This window comes from Candida margitis (genome assembly GCF_024628925.1).
Source record: "Candida margitis strain CBS 14175 chromosome Unknown scaffold72, whole genome shotgun sequence".
In the NCBI taxonomy this organism is placed as follows: domain Eukaryota; kingdom Fungi; phylum Ascomycota; class Pichiomycetes; order Serinales; family Debaryomycetaceae; genus Lodderomyces; species Lodderomyces margitis.
This window is the reverse complement of record NW_026261791.1, coordinates 1-24,822: the sequence shown is the minus strand read 5'-3', so window position 1 is coordinate 24,822 and position 24,822 is coordinate 1. Positions and strand designations below refer to the sequence as shown.

General features: G+C 39.2%; 11 protein-coding genes across 11 annotated transcripts; 4 read left to right on the top strand and 7 right to left on the bottom strand. All coding sequences in view use genetic code 12, as the record gives it.

Moving 5' to 3' along the window:
• Window position 1: 1 nt before the first annotated feature.
• CANMA_001909 (uncharacterized protein) lies at window positions 2-2,518 on the bottom strand (the record flags this gene model as incomplete). Its single annotated transcript, XM_051813921.1, has 2 exons — window positions 2-2,403; window positions 2,488-2,518. The coding sequence occupies 2 exons, from the start codon at window positions 2,516-2,518 to the stop codon at window positions 2-4; spliced, it is 2,433 nt and encodes an 810-aa protein (XP_051672483.1).
• A 514-nt stretch (window positions 2,519-3,032) lies between these two features.
• Window positions 3,033-4,178, bottom strand: CANMA_001908 (deoxyhypusine synthase; the record flags this gene model as incomplete). The annotated part of the gene is made up of 1 exon (XM_051813920.1): window positions 3,033-4,178. One exon carries the CDS (start codon window positions 4,176-4,178, stop codon window positions 3,033-3,035), a length of 1,146 nt encoding a protein of 381 aa, XP_051672482.1.
• A 366-nt stretch (window positions 4,179-4,544) lies between these two features.
• Window positions 4,545-4,991, bottom strand: CANMA_001907 (uncharacterized protein; the record flags this gene model as incomplete). The annotated part of the gene is made up of 1 exon (XM_051813918.1): window positions 4,545-4,991. One exon carries the CDS (start codon window positions 4,989-4,991, stop codon window positions 4,545-4,547), a length of 447 nt encoding a protein of 148 aa, XP_051672481.1.
• A 437-nt stretch (window positions 4,992-5,428) lies between these two features.
• CANMA_001906 (uncharacterized protein) lies at window positions 5,429-7,845 on the bottom strand (the record flags this gene model as incomplete). The annotated part of the gene is made up of 2 exons (XM_051813917.1): window positions 5,429-7,764; window positions 7,827-7,845. 2 exons carry the CDS (start codon window positions 7,843-7,845, stop codon window positions 5,429-5,431), a joined length of 2,355 nt encoding a protein of 784 aa, XP_051672480.1.
• A 1,076-nt stretch (window positions 7,846-8,921) lies between these two features.
• CAP1 (DNA-binding transcription factor) lies at window positions 8,922-10,469 on the top strand (the record flags this gene model as incomplete). The annotated part of the gene is made up of 1 exon (XM_051813916.1): window positions 8,922-10,469. One exon carries the CDS (start codon window positions 8,922-8,924, stop codon window positions 10,467-10,469), a length of 1,548 nt encoding a protein of 515 aa, XP_051672479.1.
• A 197-nt stretch (window positions 10,470-10,666) lies between these two features.
• On the bottom strand, window positions 10,667-14,605 carry YCG1 (condensin subunit; the record flags this gene model as incomplete). The annotated part of the gene is made up of 1 exon (XM_051813915.1): window positions 10,667-14,605. The coding sequence occupies one exon, from the start codon at window positions 14,603-14,605 to the stop codon at window positions 10,667-10,669; it is 3,939 nt and encodes a 1,312-aa protein (XP_051672478.1).
• Window positions 14,606-16,028: 1,423 nt separating this feature from the next.
• Window positions 16,029-17,159, top strand: ERG6 (sterol 24-C-methyltransferase; the record flags this gene model as incomplete). The annotated part of the gene is made up of 1 exon (XM_051813914.1): window positions 16,029-17,159. One exon carries the CDS (start codon window positions 16,029-16,031, stop codon window positions 17,157-17,159), a length of 1,131 nt encoding a protein of 376 aa, XP_051672477.1.
• A 452-nt stretch (window positions 17,160-17,611) lies between these two features.
• On the top strand, window positions 17,612-18,826 carry CANMA_001902 (uncharacterized protein; the record flags this gene model as incomplete). Its single annotated transcript, XM_051813913.1, has 1 exon — window positions 17,612-18,826. The coding sequence occupies one exon, from the start codon at window positions 17,612-17,614 to the stop codon at window positions 18,824-18,826; it is 1,215 nt and encodes a 404-aa protein (XP_051672476.1).
• A 63-nt stretch (window positions 18,827-18,889) lies between these two features.
• UTP4 (Utp4p) lies at window positions 18,890-21,163 on the bottom strand (the record flags this gene model as incomplete). Its single annotated transcript, XM_051813912.1, has 1 exon — window positions 18,890-21,163. One exon carries the CDS (start codon window positions 21,161-21,163, stop codon window positions 18,890-18,892), a length of 2,274 nt encoding a protein of 757 aa, XP_051672475.1.
• A 140-nt stretch (window positions 21,164-21,303) lies between these two features.
• On the bottom strand, window positions 21,304-23,781 carry CANMA_001900 (uncharacterized protein; the record flags this gene model as incomplete). The annotated part of the gene is made up of 1 exon (XM_051813911.1): window positions 21,304-23,781. One exon carries the CDS (start codon window positions 23,779-23,781, stop codon window positions 21,304-21,306), a length of 2,478 nt encoding a protein of 825 aa, XP_051672474.1.
• Window positions 23,782-24,520: 739 nt separating this feature from the next.
• On the top strand, window positions 24,521-24,822 carry CANMA_001899 (uncharacterized protein; the record flags this gene model as incomplete). The annotated part of the gene is made up of 1 exon (XM_051813910.1): window positions 24,521-24,822. A coding segment is annotated over one exon (302 nt), but the record flags the coding sequence as incomplete, so codon positions are not given.

The following is a 24,822-nucleotide window of genomic DNA, read 5'->3' as shown; positions in this document are numbered from 1 at the left end:
TTCACGCCTCAGATGTAGAACCAACAGCCGATGGCTTGGGGGTTGTTATATATGTACGGTCAGAAGCATTGAAGCCACCAGATGCGCCACCCCTGCCTCCTCTTCCACGACCTCTTCCCCTGCCTCTGCCTCTTCCTCTTCCTCTACCATGTCCACCCCTACCTCTAGTTGAAGATGACAACAGTGGATCGTATTCTCCATGGGATGTGGAGTGATCTGCTAAAGGCACATGCTTCTGCTCTGCTTCTGCTTCAGTTGTTGTTGTTGCTTCATCCGTTGCAATCGGATATGCTGTTGCAGGCTCATTTGTGGATTTGGGTGGTGTGGTGGAAGCACCAGTAGTTGCACACGGAGTAGCTGCTGTATTTATGTTTGTCGATTTAGTAGTTGCATTAGCAGATACTGCTCTAGTCTTGCCACCAATTGTAGCTTCATCAGCCACTCCTGGTGAAATAGATGGTGTGGAAGCCAGATAAGCTTGTTTGTGTTGTGGTTGCGACAGCGGCTGTTTCCTGAACTTCCTAGGAATGTCACTCTCAGTAGTTTGGGTTGATTCAGAAACACCATCAATTGAAGTATTGAAACTAATCTCATCCTCAAGTGAGTGTACCAATGGCTCTCTTGTTTCAACTTCGGTACGATCGTTTTCGTAATATTTGTCATTGCGGCTGCCTCTTCGTATACCTCCATATGCACCCCTTCCTCTGCCTCTACCCCTTGGAGCACTGTGCCATCCTGATTGCCTCTGATACAAATTTTGTTGTACCGAATCTGGCTCTCCTAACGATAAATCTTCAAAAAGCTTCTTAAAGTTTGGCCTGTCGGGATCTGAGGAGTCACGTTTTTGCCGTATTGGCCTTTGATAAGAGGGGCTCTTGTGATTGACTTCCTTTGAAAATCCCTGTTGCCCTTTTTTATTTGATTCATTTGGTGGACGCCCTTGCTGTGGGTGTGATTTATAAGAAGGTGCATATGTTGATGCTTTTGCTTTGCCATCGTTTAAAATAGCCGCTGGCAGCTCTGCTTCGACAGCGAATTCCTTTACTGTGAGATCAAGCTTAACAGCGGGAGGTGATGATAATGTCTTCTTTTTAAGTATTACAGGTGGTTTTACTGTTGGGGTTGGCGGTGTATTTTTTCCACCAGTAGGTGAACTAGCCACAAAATCTGAACGTTCGCTTAATAACTGTGCTAATGATTTACCCGTGTTATTTGCCCAACCGAGGTTTTCCAGTGGTTGTGAAGCAGTTGTCAAGTTTGAAGCTGCTTGTTGAGGTTGGGGATGGACTGGAATAGTCTGCTGATGCTGCTGCTGCTGCTGTTGTTGTTGTTGTTGTTGTTGATCCTGTGAGCCTCTCCTTAATATAGAAACCAGTGATCTCCTCTCTGTATTTGACTGTCTACGTCCATGCGAAAGCTCACTCCTTTTCTGGTGTGGTGATGCTGTTTCATGAAACTTTTTAATAACATCGTTAACATCAACATTTGGATCATCACCAAGTGTTTGCACTGTAGTTTGATTTAGATTTATCAACTTCTTCTCAATCTCTTGCTGACGCGCAACTGTATCCACTGGTTTAGCACCTCCAAATGGATTGGCTTTAGGTTTGGAAGGTTGGGTGGGTACAGATTGTCCTGATTCTTGTTGGTGGAGTGGCGGTGCATTTCCGCTTGCTAGACCATGAAAAGGCTTGTGAGCAGGAAATTGGGTATCAAATGACGGTTGCCTGTTATGCATTGGTACGTGATGTTTTTCGGGTGACTTTGGAGTGAACCCACCAGCACCAGCACCTGAACCACCATGAAATGACAGTGCGTATGGCTGATGATGATTCTGTAATGGACGTGAGTGTGGTGGTGGCTGTTGTTGACGGAATCCACGGCCTTGGTTAAACCCACCCCTTTCCAGGTCCAATTCATCGAGTAGAGCCATATGTCTGGGTTGTTTTTGCTGTTGCTTTTGAGCAATAAAGTCATGCTGGATATGTTGTATTTCCTCATGATGCTCTTGGTTAAACTGAATACAATAATGAAAGTCATTAAAATCGGCCACCTCGACAATAACTCGTCTGTTGCCCTTGTAATATAAGTCGTGCCACTTGAGCACCTTTGCTGCATCTTGTGCTGATTCCAACTCAACAAATGCAACTTGTTTAATAACGTGGGTTTCCAAGATGTTTGATGATGGATCTGTTAAGATCTTAAATTTGACGAAAGGGGTAAATCTACTCTGAAATAAATCTTGAACAAATGCGTCGTTGGCTGTGACAGGCAAATTGACTAATTTGACAATATATGGAGGTCCCAATGTGCTGTGTTCGTGGTACCCACCACCTCTAGAATACCCATCATCATAACCATACAGATTCTCAATTGGGACGGAGATCGATGCCATGTCGACATCTATATCTGCCCATGATCCGCCAAAAGCTAGTAGATTACGTTAGTACCACAACCTGTGACTTCATTCAACAGCTGAATACATACTTTCGTCCTGGAGAAAATCCTGCAAACTCATCTTCTTGGGTGGGGCTGAAGTGATTGGTTAGTAAAAATAAACTCTTTAATTATATAATCCATCAATGTGTGGTCTAGTGGAGGAACTTACCCATCTTGCTGAATTATAATGCCAGTATATATATTCAAATCAAGTATCAAACTATGGTTCTTCCCTTTTAGTTAATCAGATGATGACGTTAAGGACCAAATCTTTTTTTTTTTCGGCTTTTCACTCACTTTCGATATTGTGGTTTATTAATTTTCATTTCTTTCAACTTCGTTAACATTAAAAGTAATAGTTGCAAGTGGGTATTGTGTATCCCTTCTACATTGAACAGTGAAGTAGTAAAATATAACAGTAGTTTAAAGCTGCTCCAATTTCCAGAATACTGCCAATTGACAATTATGTGGCTTTTTCTTCAAAAAGATTATACTGCGATCTATCAAACTTCTATATACAAAGATGATCTAATAACTGTACAGAAATGCGCTGTTTTCTTTTGACTACTCTGCTCCTGAAATGGCACCAACTCTTATGCAACCATTTTTGGTTTTTCACTAGCAAATGTGGCGGCAACAATCAATGGAAGAACTAAACTCACGTCAGCATATACTTTGACTGACTTTGCATCAGCTTTGATCTTACCCCAGCTAATAGCTTCATCAGGCCTTGCTCCGGCATCGGACCCGTCAAACTCCTGACCTGTATTGATGTAGACTGCGTAATCAGCACCGTTTCTCATTAAACATGCATTGCAGATATGATGCTTAATCAAGCCTCCTCCTAATATGAGCATGCCCGCTTTTGATGCCTCCATTGACATTGAATTGATTTTTCTAATATCAGCAACAATATCTAAACGCAATTGTTGTGGCGAAGCTTTGAATGTGTGGAAAAACAACATATCACCAATGGATCCATCAGTTAGAGCTGGGCAAAAAATGGGGATCTGGTTCTTGTGAGCCCAGTAGAGTACTGAACTTTCATCATTGATTTCCTTGCCTAGTCTATCAATGAGTCTTGAAGGGGTCCAGTTGGCCTTCGAGTCGGCATCAAATGCATTTGTACCTTCCTTGGCCAACTCTTCTTGTTGTTCATGTAAAATCTGGTCAAGTATAGGCACTATCCATTCCTCAAACTTGCAATAGTTATCATTAGGCACTAGCAAGTTACCGATTCTATTCATTCCCTGGTCTCGTAATCCTTTGCCTGGTAATGTATAATCTCCCATGTATGTAGGTGCCAAACACTTTATCAAATCTTCTTCAACACCACCAGCAGTGGCAACAATTGCACTAACCATTTTATGTTGAACCAAATAACGCAATGTATCTCTCAAGCCACTTGAAATCAAATTCGACGTATACCCCATAAATATCGTTGTCTTTTGAAATCCATCGTCATCAAATTCTCCACCTTGTTTATGCTCTTCAAGTTCAGACTTGTGTTTACCTCTCCAAGTTCTCATCTCATCGATTATTTTACACGCTTGTGATAAAGAACTGGCTTGAAATCCCATTTTTGACATTGATGAGATCAAGTCTTTAGCATGCATATTGTATGCATTGTCTTTGGAATAATCGATGCCGCTAACTTCTTCAAACGAGTCAGGCACTGGTGCTGATTGCTTTAAAACGGCATCTGATGCCAAGTTGGGAAGCTTTCCGGACTCTGCCATTGTTTATGAGTATCGGACGATAAAAAGAGTTGATGTGAGATGGAGTGAAAAATTAATAAAAAAAAGAGAACAATAAAGCGTAAGGATCGTGATAGATATAACTTAAAACAAATTAAAAAACAAGATTGAGAAAACACTGAATATCTCAAAATATGCTCTTGATCGGCTCTTAGCCACAAGAGATCATCTCCATGAGACATCGCTAGGAAGACAAGGTAACAAATCTGAACTTTGTACGATATCCTCACTTTCTTCCCAAAACCTAGCAATTCTTCTACGAAACCATCCTCCATCTAAAGGCAGTATTGAAAATGTTACATAAAAATGCACCTGACTTATATTGCAACCCAAGAAACGAAATACAGTCTATACTCTTTCTCCAACTCTCTCGCCAGTTCTTTCCTTCACTTCAGGACTCCAACTTTGGCATTTTGGCTTAGCAGTATTATAACAGACATAAGCACCAGGTGAATTGGTCATATTAGGCTTGTGATGAGCCGGTAATGGATAAGCTCTCGTAGTTTTCTCGTCACCTTGCAACTTGTTTGGTGGAGTATTTGATCCATAACCCAACCAGTAATGCCAACCTGGCTCAACCTGAGACATGTCAGGTGACCAGTCGCTATATTCAACCCATCTGGTTCTTAATATAGGTTCTTCTGGTGCATCAGTTTCGTAATATTTGTTGCCGTGATCATCAGTTCCTACCAAGGTACCGCTCTTGACATCGTTGTGTACTTGTAATTGCCATCCTGCCCTTCTTAAGCCTGACCTGTATATATTTTTGGCAAAACGGAATATGGATGTCGACATGATTGAACTATTTGAAGGATATCAGTCGTAATCTATGTGTACCTGTGTGTGTATGTGTTTGTATATATACCTTTGCTTTAAAAACTATCTCTCTCTCTCCCTCTAGATGAAATATTTTAAGTAATACAAAATTTAATTTTATTTGATTGGTTGCGTGTACATTTGACCAAAAAAAACACATAAAATACATAAAACATGTAAAACATACATCTTCCATAAGGAATATAACCATACAATATAACCCAAATATGGAAAATGATTATGGAAAAGAATTGAGTAACTTACGCAAATTAAGAGCAACTCTACAAGCAGTCAAAGAGTCTACGGATAAAATCTTGCAAGATGTGGAAACTGTCTATAAGAATAATCATCCTCAACTTTTGGAACAATCAAAGGAACTTGAGCAAACGATAAACAAAATTATAAACTAAAAAACTTCAGTGTTCATTTGCCTCCAATTTCACTTGGATAAAGTACTTGTGTTTGGCTGGTACCATCAGTGGATGATACTTTTGAGGGATTTGCGATAAGTTCTCCTTATTTGCCGACAAGACCTTGCCCAAGTCACTGATTACAACACCTAAATCCAATGAGGTTTCAATTAATTGGGTGTACCACTGTTGAATCAAGGAACCTTCTATAAAAGAATCGCTTTGACGAATAGCATAGTCCAACAGCATCTGCGCTTGTTTTTCAACAATCACCAAATCGCTCTTTATTTTAGTCAATGTTCCCAAACATTTGATCAAACTAGCACGGTTATCAGTTTCGGGGTGTGTTGCCACAAGTGCCTTTTGGTATTCTCCATAGGATGGGAACTGTGGCACACCAATTGAAGACCATGGTTTCATTCTTAGATAGTATAGATGCTCCATTGAGGTCAATTTATTCAATGGACCCTTGGTAAAATCAAGTATCTTTAATTTAGAAAGAACACCATAATACCTTGTAAAACAATTGATTAGCCGTTGTAAATTCTCAAACGATTCCACAAGGTAGTCTTGGTAACGAACGGTGGATAGTAACTTTGGTATAATAACCTCTTGTCCGTGTTTTAATTGCTCCTTCAATGCGTCCTTCTTGGGCCCGTTCTTCAACTTTTTAATCTTTTTAGGTAACTTCTCCTCTATAACATCCATTTTTCCCAAGAGGATCATTTTAATGCGCAGTTTCAAATGTTGGATCAAGTTCTCTAATAGTATATAACCATACCAATAGACCAGGTATAACTCAAACGGTTTGTAAAGCTCCAAACAAGCACCCCCAAGCAACAATTCAATCATCAATTCAATTTTTTGATAGTATACAAATGAGGTGATAGAAATTGCCGGGTTGTTGTCATTAATATGGTCTCCGACTTGAAATTCCTGAAACATTTGGAGTTCAAACGCTTCCCATTCGACTTGTAACGTGTCCCACAACACCAAACTTCTTGAGATTAGTTGCTGCACTCGACATGGGTTGGCCCCATATATGCAATGGTTGTTATACATAGCACTGTCCAAATCCTGAATGAGTGAATCATGTTTGGTTAGAATTTCTGTTGCTGTGGTACTTTTAACCTGCGCCAATTGAGGCTCAAGAGGCATCAAGAACAGAGTGTTTGGACCAACCAAATTCTCAATTATCTTAATGTTTAAATTGGGTAAATCTATGGCAGAGCCAAAAATTGATTTATCGTCTCTGATAAAGAATAGCTGAAACAAACCTCTGGCAAAGACTGAAAATTTACCAATAGGGTATTTGATGTTAAATTGCAAATAATCATGTAATTGATTCATTGATTTGATACCAGCTGCTTGGTTAACGTATGTTTTGACAACCGTAAAAATCGCCTCCAAGTGATTGCAGTACTCAGTCTCGGTAACGGAAGCTAATTCAACAGGCACATTTATATTACCCATTTCAACCTGGATAAATTTGGAAAAAGCCCCCTTGGGAATATTCGACTCTTCCAAATTGAACTGTCTGATATGATTTATTTCATTCACTGCATCATCGCAAAAGGAAAATAACTGTCCCTGGTTCAGACTATTCTCCTCCATAAATGGTATATGTTGTGATGTGACTTTGATCTCAAATTGATTTAAATATTGCACCAACTTCATCTGACTAATGATAATATCCGAACTGTCTACTTCATGGCTCAATATCCATTCAAAAGTATCGTTAATTTCATCAATGACAGTTTGGGGCAGTACTTCTGTAAAATAGTTTAAATCGTGACTTCTTGTCGTCAAATCTTCCTCTTCATATAAAAAGGTCTTGGCCAAGTTGATGACAAACCCAATGAACTTGCACAACCCTTTTACAAATGCTTTTAGTACTCTGTGGACTAACCAGTAATCTGTATCTTTGGTATAGCTCTGGGGTTTCAACTTTGTTTGACTAAATGCACATTTGTGATTGATCAGACTCGGATCCTGAAAGTAATTCTCTAGCATTGTTTGAACATAACGACAACTAAGTATAGTTTCATCAAGGCTATGGCCCTCTAACCAATTTACTAGTTGTACAAGCAATTTAGTTTGAATATTGACAATTGATGTTGCAGTTTGAGACTTTGAACAATCAAACAATACGTCATCCTCTGCAAGTTCTATCAATCCAGTATCGTGTCTTGGATTTAGCATCTCCAATGCCCTCGTTCCATCAAGAAGTTCAAATAAGCCTGATTTGACCACTTTATTTTCTTTCAACTGTTGTACTGAGGCGAAAACATCCTGGGTTATATCAATTAGATCAGTGTCATTTTGTTTGATATTTAGTTCATCTAGGAAACGGGTGATAGTTAGTTGAGTTCTTTAACAAATGATATATTCAATTTTAACGTACCTATGTTTGGCAATGACATTGATTGGCATATAATGATTTAAAGGTAAGAGGTCAATCAGAGTTTCAGTAAGTGAAAAATTTCCCAATGCATAATCTTGCACACTACCAAGTGCTTTGATGTCGCTACCATCATAAAAGAAAATATACGAAATTGGAGGTTTAGCTTGTAGAAATAGATACGTTACAAACTGTTCAATCTGGGATATTGGAACGACTTATATTTTGTTGTGTCTATAGATCAAGCGATTCTTCAAAGGTTATTTTGTGGGATCATTTGACCTTAAGCTTTTATGTTTGCTCAATTTTGCAGCCAAATTTTGTCTACAAGTTAGAAAAAAATTAAAATACACCCAAATGTTACACTGCGTTTAACCTTTGAGACTTATTGTTTCTTATTATTACCACTTTCAAATAGTGGAAGAATCTGGGTTCTGGGATAAGACTTGGTCAACTCTTTGAAGTCACGTGACTTTGACAATAATTTACCATAAATGGAAAGAGATACGAGCATAAGCGTTATGTTTAATGTCAAGTTCAGAGGAAGAGCGGACCGGTGTTTTGTGCACGTGCTGAATGTAATGCAACTTCACTAATGAGTCACACAAACTCCAGAGATTACCAAGTACTGGGATCAGATAAAAACCCATCGTTATATATATTTCTTTGTTCTTTTTGTTCAAAAGCCGTGGCCTAGAAGTTTATTTTTGGTCGTGTACATTTACAAAGTTTTGCTTACTAATTGTTAACTATGAGAGAGTGGTAAAAGTACTGTACATAAACATGTTTTAGTTGGACAACCAAAAAGAAATTCAAACGCAACGAAACAGTCATTGCAATAATTGAATTTCAATTTCAACTGAGGATATTTTGAATTTATTCACAACTCATTCATTCTTTACCACTCTTGAGAAAACCAAGGCATAGGTATTAAATCATAGCAGGTAGTATTAGCATATATTCAACCGAAGCCACTGCAAAGCAAAGCTACTATCTTTCATTCAAAGAACGGGGTAGGCATATTCAGAGTTTTCCGTACCTTTTTGTAATTCCGAATCTCGCAATAGCTGAATACACTTTTCAAAAGCGACCCTCAAAATGACAGACATTAAACGTAATTTCTCAGATGTGATGGACTACTCACCACAATCACCCGGTGATGAGGAGAATGACTTGAAGAAACTCCATACCAAACCAGGTAGAAAACCGATCGATACTGAACCCAAATCGAAAAGGACAGCCCAAAATAGAGCAGCTCAAAGAGCATACAGGGAAAGGAAAGAGCGCAAGATGAAAGAGTTGGAGGACAAGGTCAAATTATTAGAAGATGAAAATGTGAAAGCAATGACCGAAACAGATTTTTTAAAAGCGCAAGTAAATATCTTAAAGAGTGAGTTGGTCAAATATAGAGGTTCGACCGATTTCCTGGATTTAAATCTTCCCAAAACGGTGGGTCATTTAAGCCATCCCAACTCTAAATCAAGCAATGTTAGTCTGTCACCTCAAGAAAATAACGATAGCTCTTCATCAACTTCCAAAGGATCTGTTTCAGACAAGGCATCAACAAACTCGTCGATATCGAACAATTCACCCAACTACTCATTCGGTGTCCCTTGGTCAAAGGACAATTTAAAGCTTATGAAACAACAGCAGCAACAACAATATCAAGGTAATCAGCAGAATAACGACAATACAGTCCCAGATTTAGTGTCGGGCTCCTCGTCATCAACCACACCATTGAACGACAATATTCTTGTAACCCCAGGTGGGGTGACTGATGTTGCTGCCACTGCTGCTGCCAAAAACAACGACACTAGCTTGAATTTCATGCGTAACTTTGAAGAAGAACTTGATCCATTCTGTGTCAAATTAGGCGAAGCATGCGGTACCAGGAAGGACCCTGTGCCAAAATCTAGAAGATCGATACCCAATACTCATAATCAACTGAAGACAACGACGACGACCGAATCCACGCGATTTGATTCACCTTTTTCACTAATGTCGCCTACGTATCCAAAATTCTCAACAGAACTGAATATAGGCGATGGCAATGAATACAATGATAATGAATTGTTCAATTTGAATACAACTGATTTCGATTTCAATTTAGTTGACAACAAGTATAAAGATTCAGATGATCCGTTGAGTTTTCTCAATGATAACAATTTTGACGTTTCACTAGCGTTTGGAAACCCAAATAATGGCGATGGAGATAGAGAAGTGGCTGATTTATTAACTACCGAAGAGTCCATGTATGATCCATTGAACAAGGATGAAGTCAATACTGATTTCAATTTCAATGACTTTATCAAGAATTCAATAACTGATATCAATAGAAATTCAGTTCTGAACCAAAGTGGTGAAGCAATCACGCCTTCGACAAACACCCACAAGGAAGAAGCAGTCAACGAGGATGATAGTAGCAGTGACGAGATTGTTCCAGCACCAAGAGCCACAATGAAGTGCAGTGAAATTTGGGATAGAATCACGGCCCATCCCAAGTATACTGAAATTGATATTGATGGATTATGTAATGAGATGAAGAATAAAGCCAAGTGTTCAGAGAGAGGAGTAGTGATAAATTCAGATGATGTGAACCAGTTATTGGAAGGGAGCATGAAGAAGGAAAAGAGTGATGCTTATTGAGCAAAGCGTGGGTGAGAGTGAACTGATTTGGGAATGGCTTTTTTTTTCTTTTTCTTTAATTTAAATTGAAACTAGTGGTTTTACTGGTACGTGCTTTTGTTTTGATTTTTTTTTTTAATTTGATATGTATTTAATTTTGAGGAATTTATATAATAAACTATAAAGTGAATGGCTATTGACTATTTCACCGTAAAGCATTACTCCGAATCTTCATCCGAATCTTCATCTGAATTATCATCCAGATCTTCATCAAGGTCAATATCGGATGCACCTTCCATAAATTCTTCAAATGTCCTTTGACGATTGGGTACACCTTGTTTGGTTTTGATGATTGATGCAGACCCAACATTCAATTCCTTTGGCTTTTGCTTCTTTTTCTTGCCTGTTTGCTTCTTTTCATAATCAGAGGCATCTTCTTCTTCTTTTGAATCGTTCGCATTGCTTCTGTTAGAAGACATCGATTCCACCTCATCGTCCGTTCCTTGCATGATAACATCAACATCCCCCCCATCTTCATCAACATACTTCAGCAAGCCTTCCTCATTATTATCTATATCATCTTTGCTTAAATCCATCGCATCATTTGTATCCACTAAATCCCTTGGCTCTAGTTTCACTTTCGTTGGTGTGCTACTAGCCTGCCTCTCCTCGCCAACAATGACCGCTTCATCAGTCAATAACACGGAATTATTCCTACTTCTAAATCCATTAGGACTGACCGAGTTTCTCAGTGACCTGTTTCTATACTTTTCCAAATCTTCTTGCTTTTTCTTTACAATATCTAGTTTATCCAATGTTGAATCATGGAAAGTTTGTAGGTTCTTCATCGTAAGTCGGTCCATTTGATAATCGAAATCATCCTTGTACATATCCAAGATTTCCTTCATGCGATCAATTTCATCAACTAATTTCTGCAACAATGCAGTAATATCAAGCAAATATTGTGAATCATTAGCATCATCATCTCGCTCAAATATTGAAATCTGAATCCTGGCCAAGTTATTGATAATGGCTCTTCTATACTCTTTGCCCAATTCTTTAATCTCAAATACCTCTATAATGTACAATGCCTGCCATATATGTGACCATTGACGAGATACCAAATCTCGACCATTAGAACTCTTTACCTGTGCAAGATTTTGAGGGTTTGTCCAATCGATCAACTGAGGAAGAATCTTACCTGGCTTCAAATTAGTCGTTTCCAGCGCTTTTAATAACAAGTCACCCAGGACGCTAGCTAAGCCTAACTGGTGATTTGGATGGGAAAAACAATAAACGGGGATGCAGAATGCCAAGACTTGCTTCAATTCATGGTTGTTTGATGATCCTGCGGCAGATGAGTTGAAATAGCTCAACAATAAGGCAACAAACAACTCCTTTTCCAGTTCGTTGTCTTCATCATCTTCCTCTGCATTTTCCACTTCATCTTCAATATTATTACCTATCACGTCAGCACCACTCTCTTTCTGTGCTTCCTTTTCACTAACAACTTCATTCACAGTTTTTATCATAAAGATATCGGCCAAAAACAACTTACTTATACCTTCACCCATAAGTGCTCTCAATCTCGGACTATCATCAGAAAGGGCCTTATAAAATAGCCTGAGAAATCCAAACCTCCTCTCGCGAGCAATGATGTTTATTCCAAAAGTGGATATGATATCGATTATTCCGGTCATACAAATTAATTTAACCTCTTCGCCAGAGGTTTTGGTTGTATTGAAAAACGTCACTAGGGCTTCCTTGGCTATTGGCTCGTCAATGAGTGAATACAACCCCAAACATTCGAGTGCTGTCAAGTATAGTTCTCGATTGGATGTTCTAGTCAATGCGTAATTCACCAATCCGGAGTAAATCGATCGAAGTGAAAGATGGTGATCTAGATTATCGTCAATGAGCTCGAGTGAGTGTTTTGTTAGCTTCAAGCATCGAAGTAAGATATCGTCATTGGGGACAGAGGGCCCCGTTTTCCTTTTCTTGTGAGTGCCTTCTCTCTCATCATCAGAGTCATCCAAATCTAAATCAGAATCATCTGATAGTGACGGGTCAGCATTTCCATTTTCCTCACCAGTCTCATCCTTGTTAAAGTTCTCACTGTTTCTTTTAGCCAGCGCACCAATTTTACCACCGTCAAATGTATTTGCTGCTGAATGGTACACATCCTCTGTTTCTGTTTCCTCTGTCGAGTCTCTGATATCAGTTATTATTTCTACCGTCATGGCTACAAAGTCCTTCACATTGATTGATATTTTACGCAACACCTTTAAGGCATTGACAACGATATCATCGCCCTGATTGTTAGCTTTGTTGATGACATCATCTTGCTCAAAATTATTGTCTTCATGTAGCTGAGTTCTTATCACATTCAACATAGCCCTCCTACCAACTTCATCGCTGAAATCAAAGTCGATGCAAATTATGAGTAGTTGCTTGGCAATAAATTTCAAATCCTTCCTCATGTCGACATAATCTTCAAACTCGCCTCTATTCGCTCTGAGACGATTCAATTTGATCGCCTTCATTTCAAAGCATTTCTTGTACTCTTCCCCATGCTCTTTAAACTCTTGCTCCAAATGGCTAATCTCAGATTGAAGTCGCTGTTTTTCTGCCTGTTGTTCTTTACGACGCTGTGACTTGGCTTTTCTCGACTCGCCTAGTACTTCCTCAGCACTATCTAGCACTTGCAACTTCTTGACGCAAGCATGAAGTTTAAGATTGATAGCTGCCATTTTATTGTCACACTCAAACATTACATTCTCAATCTCACTGATTTCCTTTATATACCCATCATACAACTTGTGGGCCTCAAGGTTCTTTTGCTTAATGCTATCTAGCATTTGCAAGTACTTCCTCAACGTATCAGCCAACTCCAATGGATCAGGAAAGTTTGTCTCAATGACCTTGTAAAGCCTATGTTCATTGCAGTGGGCAAAAATTGACCTCATCAAAAATGAACTCTCAATGGTTAGAGATTTCCAAAATTCTGGGGTGATTTCTATACTTTGAACAACTTCGGGTCGGGAAGTGAACAAGGTTGACATTGCCTTTTCGGCTATTTGACTCCGTGTCACATTCATCAATTCAAGAAACTTGTTCAAGTCACCATCACATGAATCAAACCATGAATTGCATAATAGTTTAATTGCAGCTTCTGCAACACTTTTATCTCTATCATTGAGTCCATATTGTAATAATATTTCTCTATGCTTTGTTTTCAAATTACTCATTCCACCTAATTCGGGAGTGATTTTTGAAAAGACAATTCTCCTATTGATGCTGTTAAGGTCCTTGACTCTTTCCAAAAGCAAGTTAATAGTAGTCTTGCTCTTTTCTGTATTTAACATTGCCGTACGCCTAACTTCGGCACTATCGTCGAGTTGCAAGCACGTCATTAGCCATTCGATTATGGAATCGTTTGTGACTTTACTCGTGGATAGCTTTCCGTCAACCTCAACCTCAGCCGCATCCAAATCATCCTCTTCGTCAAAATTGATATCAAAATACTGGAAACTGGATAAAGCAATGACGGCCTGCATTCGGATTGGAACTTCACGGTCATTCAACCTTTTATACAATGATATGATTAACACCTGGAATATGTCAGCATCAATATCTCCCATGTACTTTATAATCAATGCAAATAGCTGAACAACTCTATATCGAACCAGCTTGTTAGACGCTTCAATTCCGCGCAAAAGATGTTTTATCAAGTAGGACACAAACTCTATATTTGCTTCAATTTTAGCAAGCTCCTCCTTTGAATAGTTGATTGTTTCGTCATCATTATTTCCTTGCTCCTCCTCCTTGTGCAACTCCTCTATTTTGGCGGTCTCCTCTGCTCCTGACCGTACAAAATGGGCAACAAATTTGGCAACTCTATCAGCATTTGGCTCACCTTTTTTAAACTTTAAAGTGTGATTTAGTAACTGAGTGAACCTCAAGGCAAAATAGTCCAACAAGCTGAGCTCTAGAGCTCTATTGAATACAGATCTCATGAGGACAAGTAGCTTTTTATGCCCTGCCATTGAAAATTGACAATCGTTGAATATATGCATCATACTTGTATCCAAGTCTTTTGGATCAGTGATTTTCTTGATTGACACAAGAGTTGGTTTAGGTGGGTTGTCAACGGACATTGTAGTTGTGGTTGTGGAGAACGTAAATCGTAAGTCAAGGTTTTGTTGGAATGTGCTTCTTTGCTGTATGATGCTTGAGTCAAAAAGAGAGTAGACTGACTACTACGGGAATTTCCTCTGCTCCACGGATTGATCGATGAATAGCTGTTGAACACGTCTTTGAACACTGCTTAGCTTGTACTTTGAGATCATTGTTTACGCATCAAAGAAAAAACATAAACAAAAAACAAAACAAAACAAAACAAAAATGGCAGACAGTGACGCAAGTTGGCAGAAAATTGACATCACTTTGCGACACTGAAGCTTTCTAAATTCTAAAAGTGTGCTATAAAGAGAGTGTGCTGTAAAGTACGATTTAATAGTATGAATAAACTTGCAGAGGGATTCACTCAAACTGAGTAGTTCAATCGTATCTAGGAGAGTCAAGGTAGGGGGTGGAGGAGAGGAGAAGCGTAATATCACTCGGATGTGACTGTCGGTAGTTATTAGATGTAACTTGAAAAAGTAGGCAATCATCCTTGCAATAGAGCTAGAGATGTTTGATTAGAGAGTACTAACTAGTTTTGTATAGGCACTATATTGTAGATGAGATTGATTATTGGGCTTTTAAATCTAAAGACGTTATTTCTCCCTCTGTCGTATAGAAAAGTTTTACGGTTTATTAGTTTTAAACGAGAGACAAATAGAGTAGAGGAAGAAACACAAGAAAAAGAAGAAGAAGAAGAAGAAGAAAAAGAAGAAGGGAACGATGAAAAAAAAAAGTAATATGTTTCAAATCTCTTTACACAAAAACTATTGGATAGATAGTTTTGTTGAAAAGTAAGAGCAGCGCCTTTAATATTAAGTGTCTGGTAGCTTTAAAGCAGCGTTTGCGCGTGATCGGATCGAGATTTGAACCAACTATTGGATGGGATTGGAACTATAAAGTTACAATAGTCTTAGCTCCCCTTTATCTCATTTACACTCATTGATGAGGGTATCTATGAGTTTGCAACGCGTATTTCAGTATATGTGAACTTAGATCCAATAAGGTAAACGAAATTATTGGGATATCCTCCTATTCATGAATGATGCTGGGCTAAACAGTGGCTTATTTACTTAGAACGATAAAGTAATGAGAAGTAATACCCCTTTGGTTTTGGATATATCAACTGTACATCATCTCGTACCATGTTTGTGTAATGTCTATGTTTAGTTGTTTAGTTGTTTTTCTTTTTTTTTATTTTTCATCGTTTACAGACAAACCACGTCTAATTTTTTATTTTTTTTTTTTGTTGTCTTTCCCAAATCTTCCTATAAAATCTTCTTTATCCTCCCTCCCCTTGGTTATCTTTCCAACATTTATTTACAGAGTTGGTGTTTAGGTTTGTTCAGAAGTAGCATTTAGCCACCACATATATACATATACAAATATTCAGTCAACATGTCACCAGTTCAATTAGCTGAGAAAAACTTTGATAGAGATGAAAAATTCACCAAGGCCTTACATGGTGAATCCTACAAAAAGACTGGATTGGCTGCATTAATTGCCAAATCCAAAGATGCTGCTTCAGTTGCCAGTGAAGGATACTTTAAACATTGGGACGGTGGTGTCACCAAAGAGGATGAATCTAAGAGGTTAGGAGACTATTCGCAATTAACCCATCACTACTACAATTTGGTGACTGACTTTTACGAGTACGGTTGGGGTTCTTCTTTCCACTTTTCTAGATACTACAAGGGTGAAGCTTTTAGACAAGCCACTGCTAGACACGAACATTACTTGGCTTACAAAATGAACTTGAACGAAAACATGAAAGTTTTGGATGTCGGATGTGGTGTTGGTGGACCAGGTAGAGAAATCACCAGATTTACCGACTGTGAAATTGTTGGTTTAAACAACAACGACTACCAAATCGAGAGGGCTAATTACTATGCTAAAAAATACAACTTGGATGACAAATTGTCCTACGTCAAGGGTGACTTTATGCAAATGGATTTTGAACCAGAAACTTTTGATGCTGTCTACGCTATTGAAGCTACTGTCCACGCTCCTGTTTTGGAAGGTGTCTATTCCGAAATCTACAAGGTTTTGAAACCAGGTGGAGTTTTTGGTGTTTACGAGTGGGTCATGACTGACAAGTACGACGAAACAAACGAAGAACATCGTAAGATTGCCTATGGTATCGAGGTTGGTGATGGTATCCCAAAGATGTACAGCCGTGAAGTTGCCGAGCAAGCTTTGAAGAATGTTGGTTTTGAAGTTGAATATGAAAAGGATTTGGCTGACGTTAATGACGACATTCCCTGGTACTACCCATTGGCTGGTGATTTGAAATACTGCCAATCATTGGGTGATTTGTACACAGTGTTTAGAACTTCAAGACTTGGTAGATTGATAACTACTGAAGCTGTTGGATTGATGGAAAAAGTCGGTATTGCACCAAAGGGTTCGAAACAAGTCACTCATGCTTTGGAAGATGCTGCAGTCAACTTGGTTGAAGGTGGTCGCCAAAAATTGTTCACTCCAATGATGTTGTACGTCGCTAGGAAACCAGAAAATGCTAAAGAGTAAGTATATGGAGAGAAATTAATGCCTACTGATGTGGGTCCCTGGATTCAATTCGCTATTTCGGATTTAAGTATCGCTTGTATAATAATGTTTCAATTAAATACTTCTATTACTGTTTCAAGAGTGTTGCACTGTGAAATATATTTTACGAAATACGTCATAATAACCACTGCCGACAATTATATATATGTATATATATATTTTTCAACCGCAATCATAAAAAGATAACAAAAGCTTTACATGCAGGAATGCAAATATATTCTTAGCATTTTTATGGAATCCACGTTGGCTATTTTCTAACCTTAAAGTGTGACCTACTATCACTACTACTACCACTAAACAACTACGCTACTCACATTGCCATATATAAATATCGACATTGATCTCCTAAACCTTTCTAACCAGTCTATAGCACGTCCCAACCATCATTCAACTTCAATTGAGAGCTCTCCACAATGTCTTCTTTCCCAAAACTTGAAAACCCAAACTTGGAAGGGTACCATATAACCAGAGCCATGTGGTTAGAATACTACAACTCACACGAAAAGACCTTTGTTGCGAAAAAGAAGTGTAGCGGTTGCTACAGTGATACTAAATTTGTTGTGTGGGCTGTATCTGTTGGTGTCCAGGCCGTGGTTGACGCTGCTCGAATATACCCCGATGAATTCAAGCCGTTGATTGGACCGGCAGTTGATATATTTCAAAAATACAAGAACAACAATCTTAAGGGGTATTCCGCAGCCGAGGGTGGTGACAAGGATATCTACTATGATGATGATGCGCAAGTGGCTAGCGCCATTATCACTGCATATGAAGTGACTGGTGATAAAAAGTACTTAGACCAAGGAAGAGAATTGGTTAGGTTTTTGATGGGTGGTTGGAATGATAACCCAAAAGCAGTGACAAAGGGTGGTGTGCATTGGCATATTTCGAAGGAATATTTGAATGCTTGTACTACTGCTGAGGTGGCCAAGGCATGTTTGCAACTTTCAAAATTTGTGCCGCAAGAGAGTCAAGTGTATGTTGATTTTGCGGCGAAGTGCATCGATTGGCAAATCAAGGTGTTGCAAGATCCTCTGGATAAGTTAATCGAAGACGGTGTTCAGCAAGATAGTGACAAGGTTGATGACACCAAAATAAGTTACAACACTGGTACCACTTTATCAGCGGCTGCCGAGTTGTATCACATCACCAAGGACAAGAAGTGGTTGCAAATTGCCACTGATTTGGCTAAAGGAGGTATCCATCGCAATGCATACTTTTACGACCGTGATTTCCCCGATGACAAGAGATACTGGCGTGACTCTTCGTATTTTGTCCAATTGCTAATTGAAGGTCTTGCTGATTACTTGTTGTACGTTGATCCAAAAGATGTCCCTGAGGGCTTGGCGCAACAAATTCATGAAGAAATTAAACGACACTTGATTATATTTTACGAGTTTATCAAGGATCCCAAAGATGGAATGTACTTGCAGAGCTTTGAACCCAACTTTACCTACAAAGAAGTTTACGATGCCAAGTATCACGATTGGTTCGGCGATTCGAAGGGGTGGGGATTGAAAGGAGAGGATAAAGATGATCAAGGCAATCCACAAAAGTGCCTTATGGGATATGGAGCTGCCGCCAGAATATTTTTTCAAGGGGCTAGAGTAGTTCCCAAGATCGATTAGGGCAAAGCGAAATTATGATACAATATATATATATATATATGTATAGCGCATACACAGTTGTATTTATATCCTCAATTTTGGCAAGTTGAAAGCAGGTGTAGTTGGCAATGCAAAGTATGGTCTTTCAACAATTAACAACTCATGAGGTCCAAACTCGGCAACTTGCATGATTGGTCTATACTTTTCCGTCAATGAAAATACTCTGGACTCGCCCTCTTGCATGTGGACGTCATCTTCGCCATCACCTTCGTCAGCAGCTTCACCATCGTTTCCATCCTCCTCTTCTTCTTTAATCTGTTTCTTGAGTTTGCCAATCTCACTCTGCTTCAAGCTCGACTCCAATTGGACAACGTCACCATTAATGTCTACATCATCATCAAGACTTAACATCCCATCACGTTTCCTCTTTTTACCGGCGCTTATATTCTTGTACAATTTGCTAATTGGGATGTTTTTAGTCAAGTCAAAATAACACATCCATGACGTTCCATATACCCACAATTTCTCGTCTTTAACAAACATTCCTTCAGGTTTGTCATCAAGAGATGTGAATTGTCGTGGTAAAAATTCACTATTGCGTTTTGACCAAGAGGTTAATAATTGATCGCGATTGAACAAGTTGAATTCTAGTATCTTGTTGTCATTTGTTAAGACTAAAAGTTGGTCGTCATTTCGACATGTTATCAAGTGGGGACACGATGCCGAATTTGACAATTTTGTAAGGGTAAAAGGATCACCACCACCACCGTTTAATGGGTACACCTCTATAGCTCCATTAAACCTTGATATGACTATGCTTTTGTGATTGGGTGTGAGGACAAGATTTTTAATGTTGTCACTGTACGATACATTGGAAGATGATGATGATGATGAATCGTTGTCTAGTAATTCGACTTGGTCCTCGAGGGATATTTGACTATTTTCAGCATCAATGGCAAACTGATACAACTCTTCGTCAGGAGTCAATATGAGCAAATTTGAATCGGTTACAAATTTGACTTTCTTTGCTCCTGATACCATCGAATCAAAATTCTCATCTCTGATTTTATTAATCATATATTTATCATTCTCAATGTCAACTGCGTCCAAATCGTAAATCTTGACTGAAGTCATCTTGGCAACTGCTAACAAGTTGCCCCTGAAATCAACACTTGTAATGTTCTCATCATCGGATAGGATCAATTTCGAAATCAATTTATGCTTTCCGTTACTCAATATCTTCCATATTTTAACAATTTGATCTTGATATAGAATTACAAGCTTTTGCTCGGGTACTACCAAAACATTGCTGATTTGTTGATTCACCAACAACTTCTTGTATTTAGAGTCTTGGAAATTCTCAATGGGCTGTATTGTAATTGCCTTTTCAACTCCACCACTGACTAAAACTTTAAAGCTTTTGCTCTCCATTATCGCCATTGATCTGATATCATTTGAATGTAACAAACGATTGAAGCTATGCACCCATTTAGAACTGGATTTGCTAGACAACAAATCATACTGATGGATTTTTCTATCGATACCAGCCGAGAAGAACCGCTCTTCTTTCGCATCACTCGCGATGCAAAGTACATCAGCATCGTGAATTTTAAAGCTTTGCATCAATGAAAAGAATTTCAAGTCCCATATTTTAATATGTCCTGTTGAGTCACCACTTACAAGTTGATTCTTCTTTGGCAACACGTTCAAGGTCCACACCAATGTACTCTCAGTTTTGGATTTGTCAACTCTCATTGTACTCAAGATTCTACCCTTGGTGTCCTTGCCATAACTCCACACCCTTATTCTTCCGTCGGCACATCCTCCAATAATCTGCTCATTTCCATTCCATTGCATGCTCAACACTCTTGCATCTTGTCTCTGGCAAATGACATCATATTCTAATGACCCAACACCGCCAGATATGTCTACTACAACAACAGAACCGTCATCGCAGCCTACAGCCAACTTATCTCCTGTAGAATTCACATCGATCGACCAAATGGTACCGGCATTACAATCGTAATTCACCAAGGGCCGTCCCGTCTTCAAATCCCATTCAGTGATATAAGTTGACCCACCAATGGAAAACAATCGACTGGGTTCATTTCCATTGTTCGAGGTGTCTGAGTTGCTCCATACCAAACCTTCGATAGATCTCCCCTTTGATCCAGACAATGTCAACTCATGAATCCAGTTGTGTCTCGGATTCCATATTTCAATATCTCCATTGCTTCTCCCCACTGCCAAACGCAAGTCAGATGGCGCCAGTTGTTCTGGTGATGATGGACATGAAAATGCTAGGGAAGTTATAGTATGTGGCGTGTAGTCAACAAAACGACAACGGTGGATGTCCATGCTTGCAATGGCCTTTTACTGTTGTTCTTGGTTGTGAAAAATCGTCTATGTTCTCATCTCTCTCATCGCTACAAAAAAAAAAAGAAAATCCAAAAAAGAGAATAAAGCTACCACATGAAATTGATTATTCTGAGGTCGATTTAATTATCAAAGAGGTCTAAACATAACACAGTTTCCTTCCCAATAGACCTAAACCCGCAATTGAAAACGAGTTTTGCAGATTCTCGCATAACTTCCCAATTGCTTGTTCTTAATTTTGCTCCAACTAAAAAGCACAACCCGGAAATGTTTTGCTTGTTTGAAATTGATGATAATTTACTGCCACTTTTGTAAAATTCGTCTCTTGTTCTGGCCAAGTAGTTATAGCCATCTTCAGCACTCAACTCCACCATTTGGGCATAGGTGGTATCTTTGGGGAATTCACGGTACAATGAGCTTTCTTTGCCATACACCACGAAACAATAGGACCACAACATCAACATGGCATGGCTTAGGGTGAATGAACAGTCGCTACTTTTATTCGCATCCCAATCATCTTCTCCTAATAAGACATCCCACAAGAACTTGTAACTTTGAACAACGCAATCGAGGCTTCTTTTGTGTGACCACACATTCTTCATCTTGCGTTCGACTACCCTCTTGTCTTTCTTTGTAGCAGCAACACTTTGATTGGCAGGAGCACCGGCAAATATAGCAAGATCATAGTGGTTGACGTCACATGCCATAATTCGGGCTAGATAAAACACATCAAAGGGTCGATATAGGGTTCTATGTTCAAGTTTCAGCACCATATCAAGACAAGATTCAAACGTGGTCATTACATTTTCCTTCCACGATTTATTGGAGTTGTGTCTAAACAACGAGTTGTTCATCTCACTTTGCAGAAACATTAAAGATACCAACCCCGCTAAAAGTATCTTTTGCGTGAAAATGGGATAAGCCTTCAACTCCTGATACTGTCCTCTCAAAAGCTCCCTCAACCCTGTTAAAAAAGTCTTTTGAGTGCAATGTAACTTTTTCTGAAGCTTGGCCAACTTCTTAAACGACCCATTGATTGATGTAGCTCCCCAAAGGCGCTCATCACAAGGGAGATTCAACAATTGGAGCTGACTGAATTCAATGTGCGGATTATGTCTAAATTTAACATAGTCAGTGATGTCGAAATAAAATGTCATGAATGTAATGCGTCTCATTGATTCAGATTCAACCCATCGTATATAAAGATCATTGTCAGTGTTGATCTCTTCTTCCAAGTTAGAATCACTCTCCTCAGCTGAGGTTGTAGCATTACTGGCTGTTTTCTTTATAGCCGAGGGGTTACCACCCATCATTGGACTCCTTCGTAGAAGCTGCACAGTAGCACCGTGATGAACATGTCCTCGTTGGTGGAATTTCCTCGAGAGAAAGTTTTTTTCAACCCACTCGAGTAAATTCAATGCTTGTATAATCCATGGCCTCAGAAAAAGAAAATCTTCGTGCTTGAAAATGGCATAGCGCAATTCTTCAGCGAATAGTTGCGCTATCATATGCTCTGTTCTTTCGCCGCTATTGAAACACAGGGCACCCACGATAATCATGGAGGTTAATAGAAGTGGATATGCCTTGAGATCAAACGAGGGACCGTGCATAAAGTTGAATTGCGGGTGAAATGTAGTCCAAAAGTTTGTAAAGTAAGTTGACAAGCGTTTTGTATGGCAAATCTCCAGTACCTGCTCCATACTCAACCCAAGTAAGTTGGTAATTTCCAAAACATCAAAGCCAATAGTGCCATCATCATCTAATACTTGAGGCTCCTGTCCTCCACTCGTGTCAATGGTGGTAGGAGACGAATTTGTGGTGATTGTCAGATATGTTGGCATGCTATCACTAACCTGTGATAGTTTACGCACCTGGTCTTCCTTCATTTGCATTTGTCTCGATACTAGATCATCCAACGGGTTATTTTCGTTAGGGAACACATTGTAATCAAACGCAGTAACGAGTTGGTCCTCAAGTGTTCCCAACGGTGGCGGCGGAGGTGCAAATTGCTGGGAAACATTGTGGTGCATATTTTGGTGATGATACGAGTCATCTCTCGGCAAGTTGTTGTCAAACTGGGGAATCTCAAATAGCCAGGTTAAAATGTCATTTTGTGGCAATGTAGTGCCGTTGTTTCGCAACGAGTCTAAATCAAATTGGTTAGGTAGCATGTTGGCTGGCAAGTTGGTTGTCAACGGGTACTGAGGGGATGCCATAGACGAGGGGAGCGAAGGCTGTTGGAATGGTTGGGTGGGTATCTCAGGTACCGATTCATTTCCCGATGAAGCTGGGCGGTTCTGTACACCCTGACCCTGGCTGCTCATCGCATCAAGCTCTTGTAACTCGTAATGCCTTTTGAGGTGACGTTCTTTTAAATCCTTTCTAACAAATCTTTTACCACAAAGTTGGACCTTCCCATTAGATTCAATTTGGAAATCACAGGTGTAGACTTCCTTTGGTTCATGATTGAGATTATGTCTGGCCAAATGGTCAGAACGAGTAAACACCTTGTCACAATGTCGACATGGAAAATGGCCGAGTGATCGTTTCTTTTTCTTTGGCTGAGTCAACTCATTGTCACGTTTTGATGGTGGGGACATTGCACAAGATTAGAACGTAAATCCTCTACAACCTATTGGTTCACTTTGATGTAGATGAGAATTGGTGGATATAAATTGGGTGCAAAACCTTTTTGGTCACTTGCGTCATTGTTTATACTTCTTGTTGAAAAAAATAAAAAAAAAATTCTCGGAGTATTGGTGAACGATGAGGGGAACCTTCTCCACTAGATGACTTTCAGAGGTGGTGACGCATAAAGAACGATAACCGAGCCTGTTGAAGCTGGTTTTCACCAAAATATCACCATCGGTTTGGTTCCGATGTCAGTTGAAATAAAATTACAGTTTCTTATCAGATCAAAGTGGGGGGAGGGGGGATACTGGCTGTTCCTGCACACAGAAGCGGAGGTCTCTCTCCCCCGTGACCCCCTTGTCCAGATCGGTATTGGCTGCGAAAGCACTTTTTTGCAATAGAGTAATTACAATTACATATGAAATATGGACTTAAATTGAAGCCACTACAGACTATGAACTGATATGCAAATTGAGCTATTTTTAAACTTTTATTTTCTATCTGTTCACTACGTACTAAACTTTAACACAACTCCTCTGGTAATTGTTCATGCAAAATGTGATAGACCAGAAGAAGACGGGTTAAACAGATTGAATAAACCTTTTTATTAAACTGGAAATGCTACTAATTACTATAACTCACTTTTGCACATAGTTTCATTGCACTATTATTAGTACGCATCTTCAACACCATCAACTACTATAGCTCATGAATAAGACAGCAGTATTACCGCATAACAGCATCGATAAAAACAACATCGATGCTATCGTTGAAACCGACACCATGAAATGGCCCAGCATCATCCAAAATGATGTAAAAACTCAAGCACCGCAAGCCTATATTTCATCATTTGGAACCACGAGAGCTACAGCAGGATCAGCTGAACAATTTCGCGCTATTGATTATGGAATCAATTACGACGCGGCAAAACTGGCTAAAGAGATTGACGTCAAGACGTGCATTTTAATTTCAACTATTGGTGCTAATGCCAATTCACCATTTCTCTATTT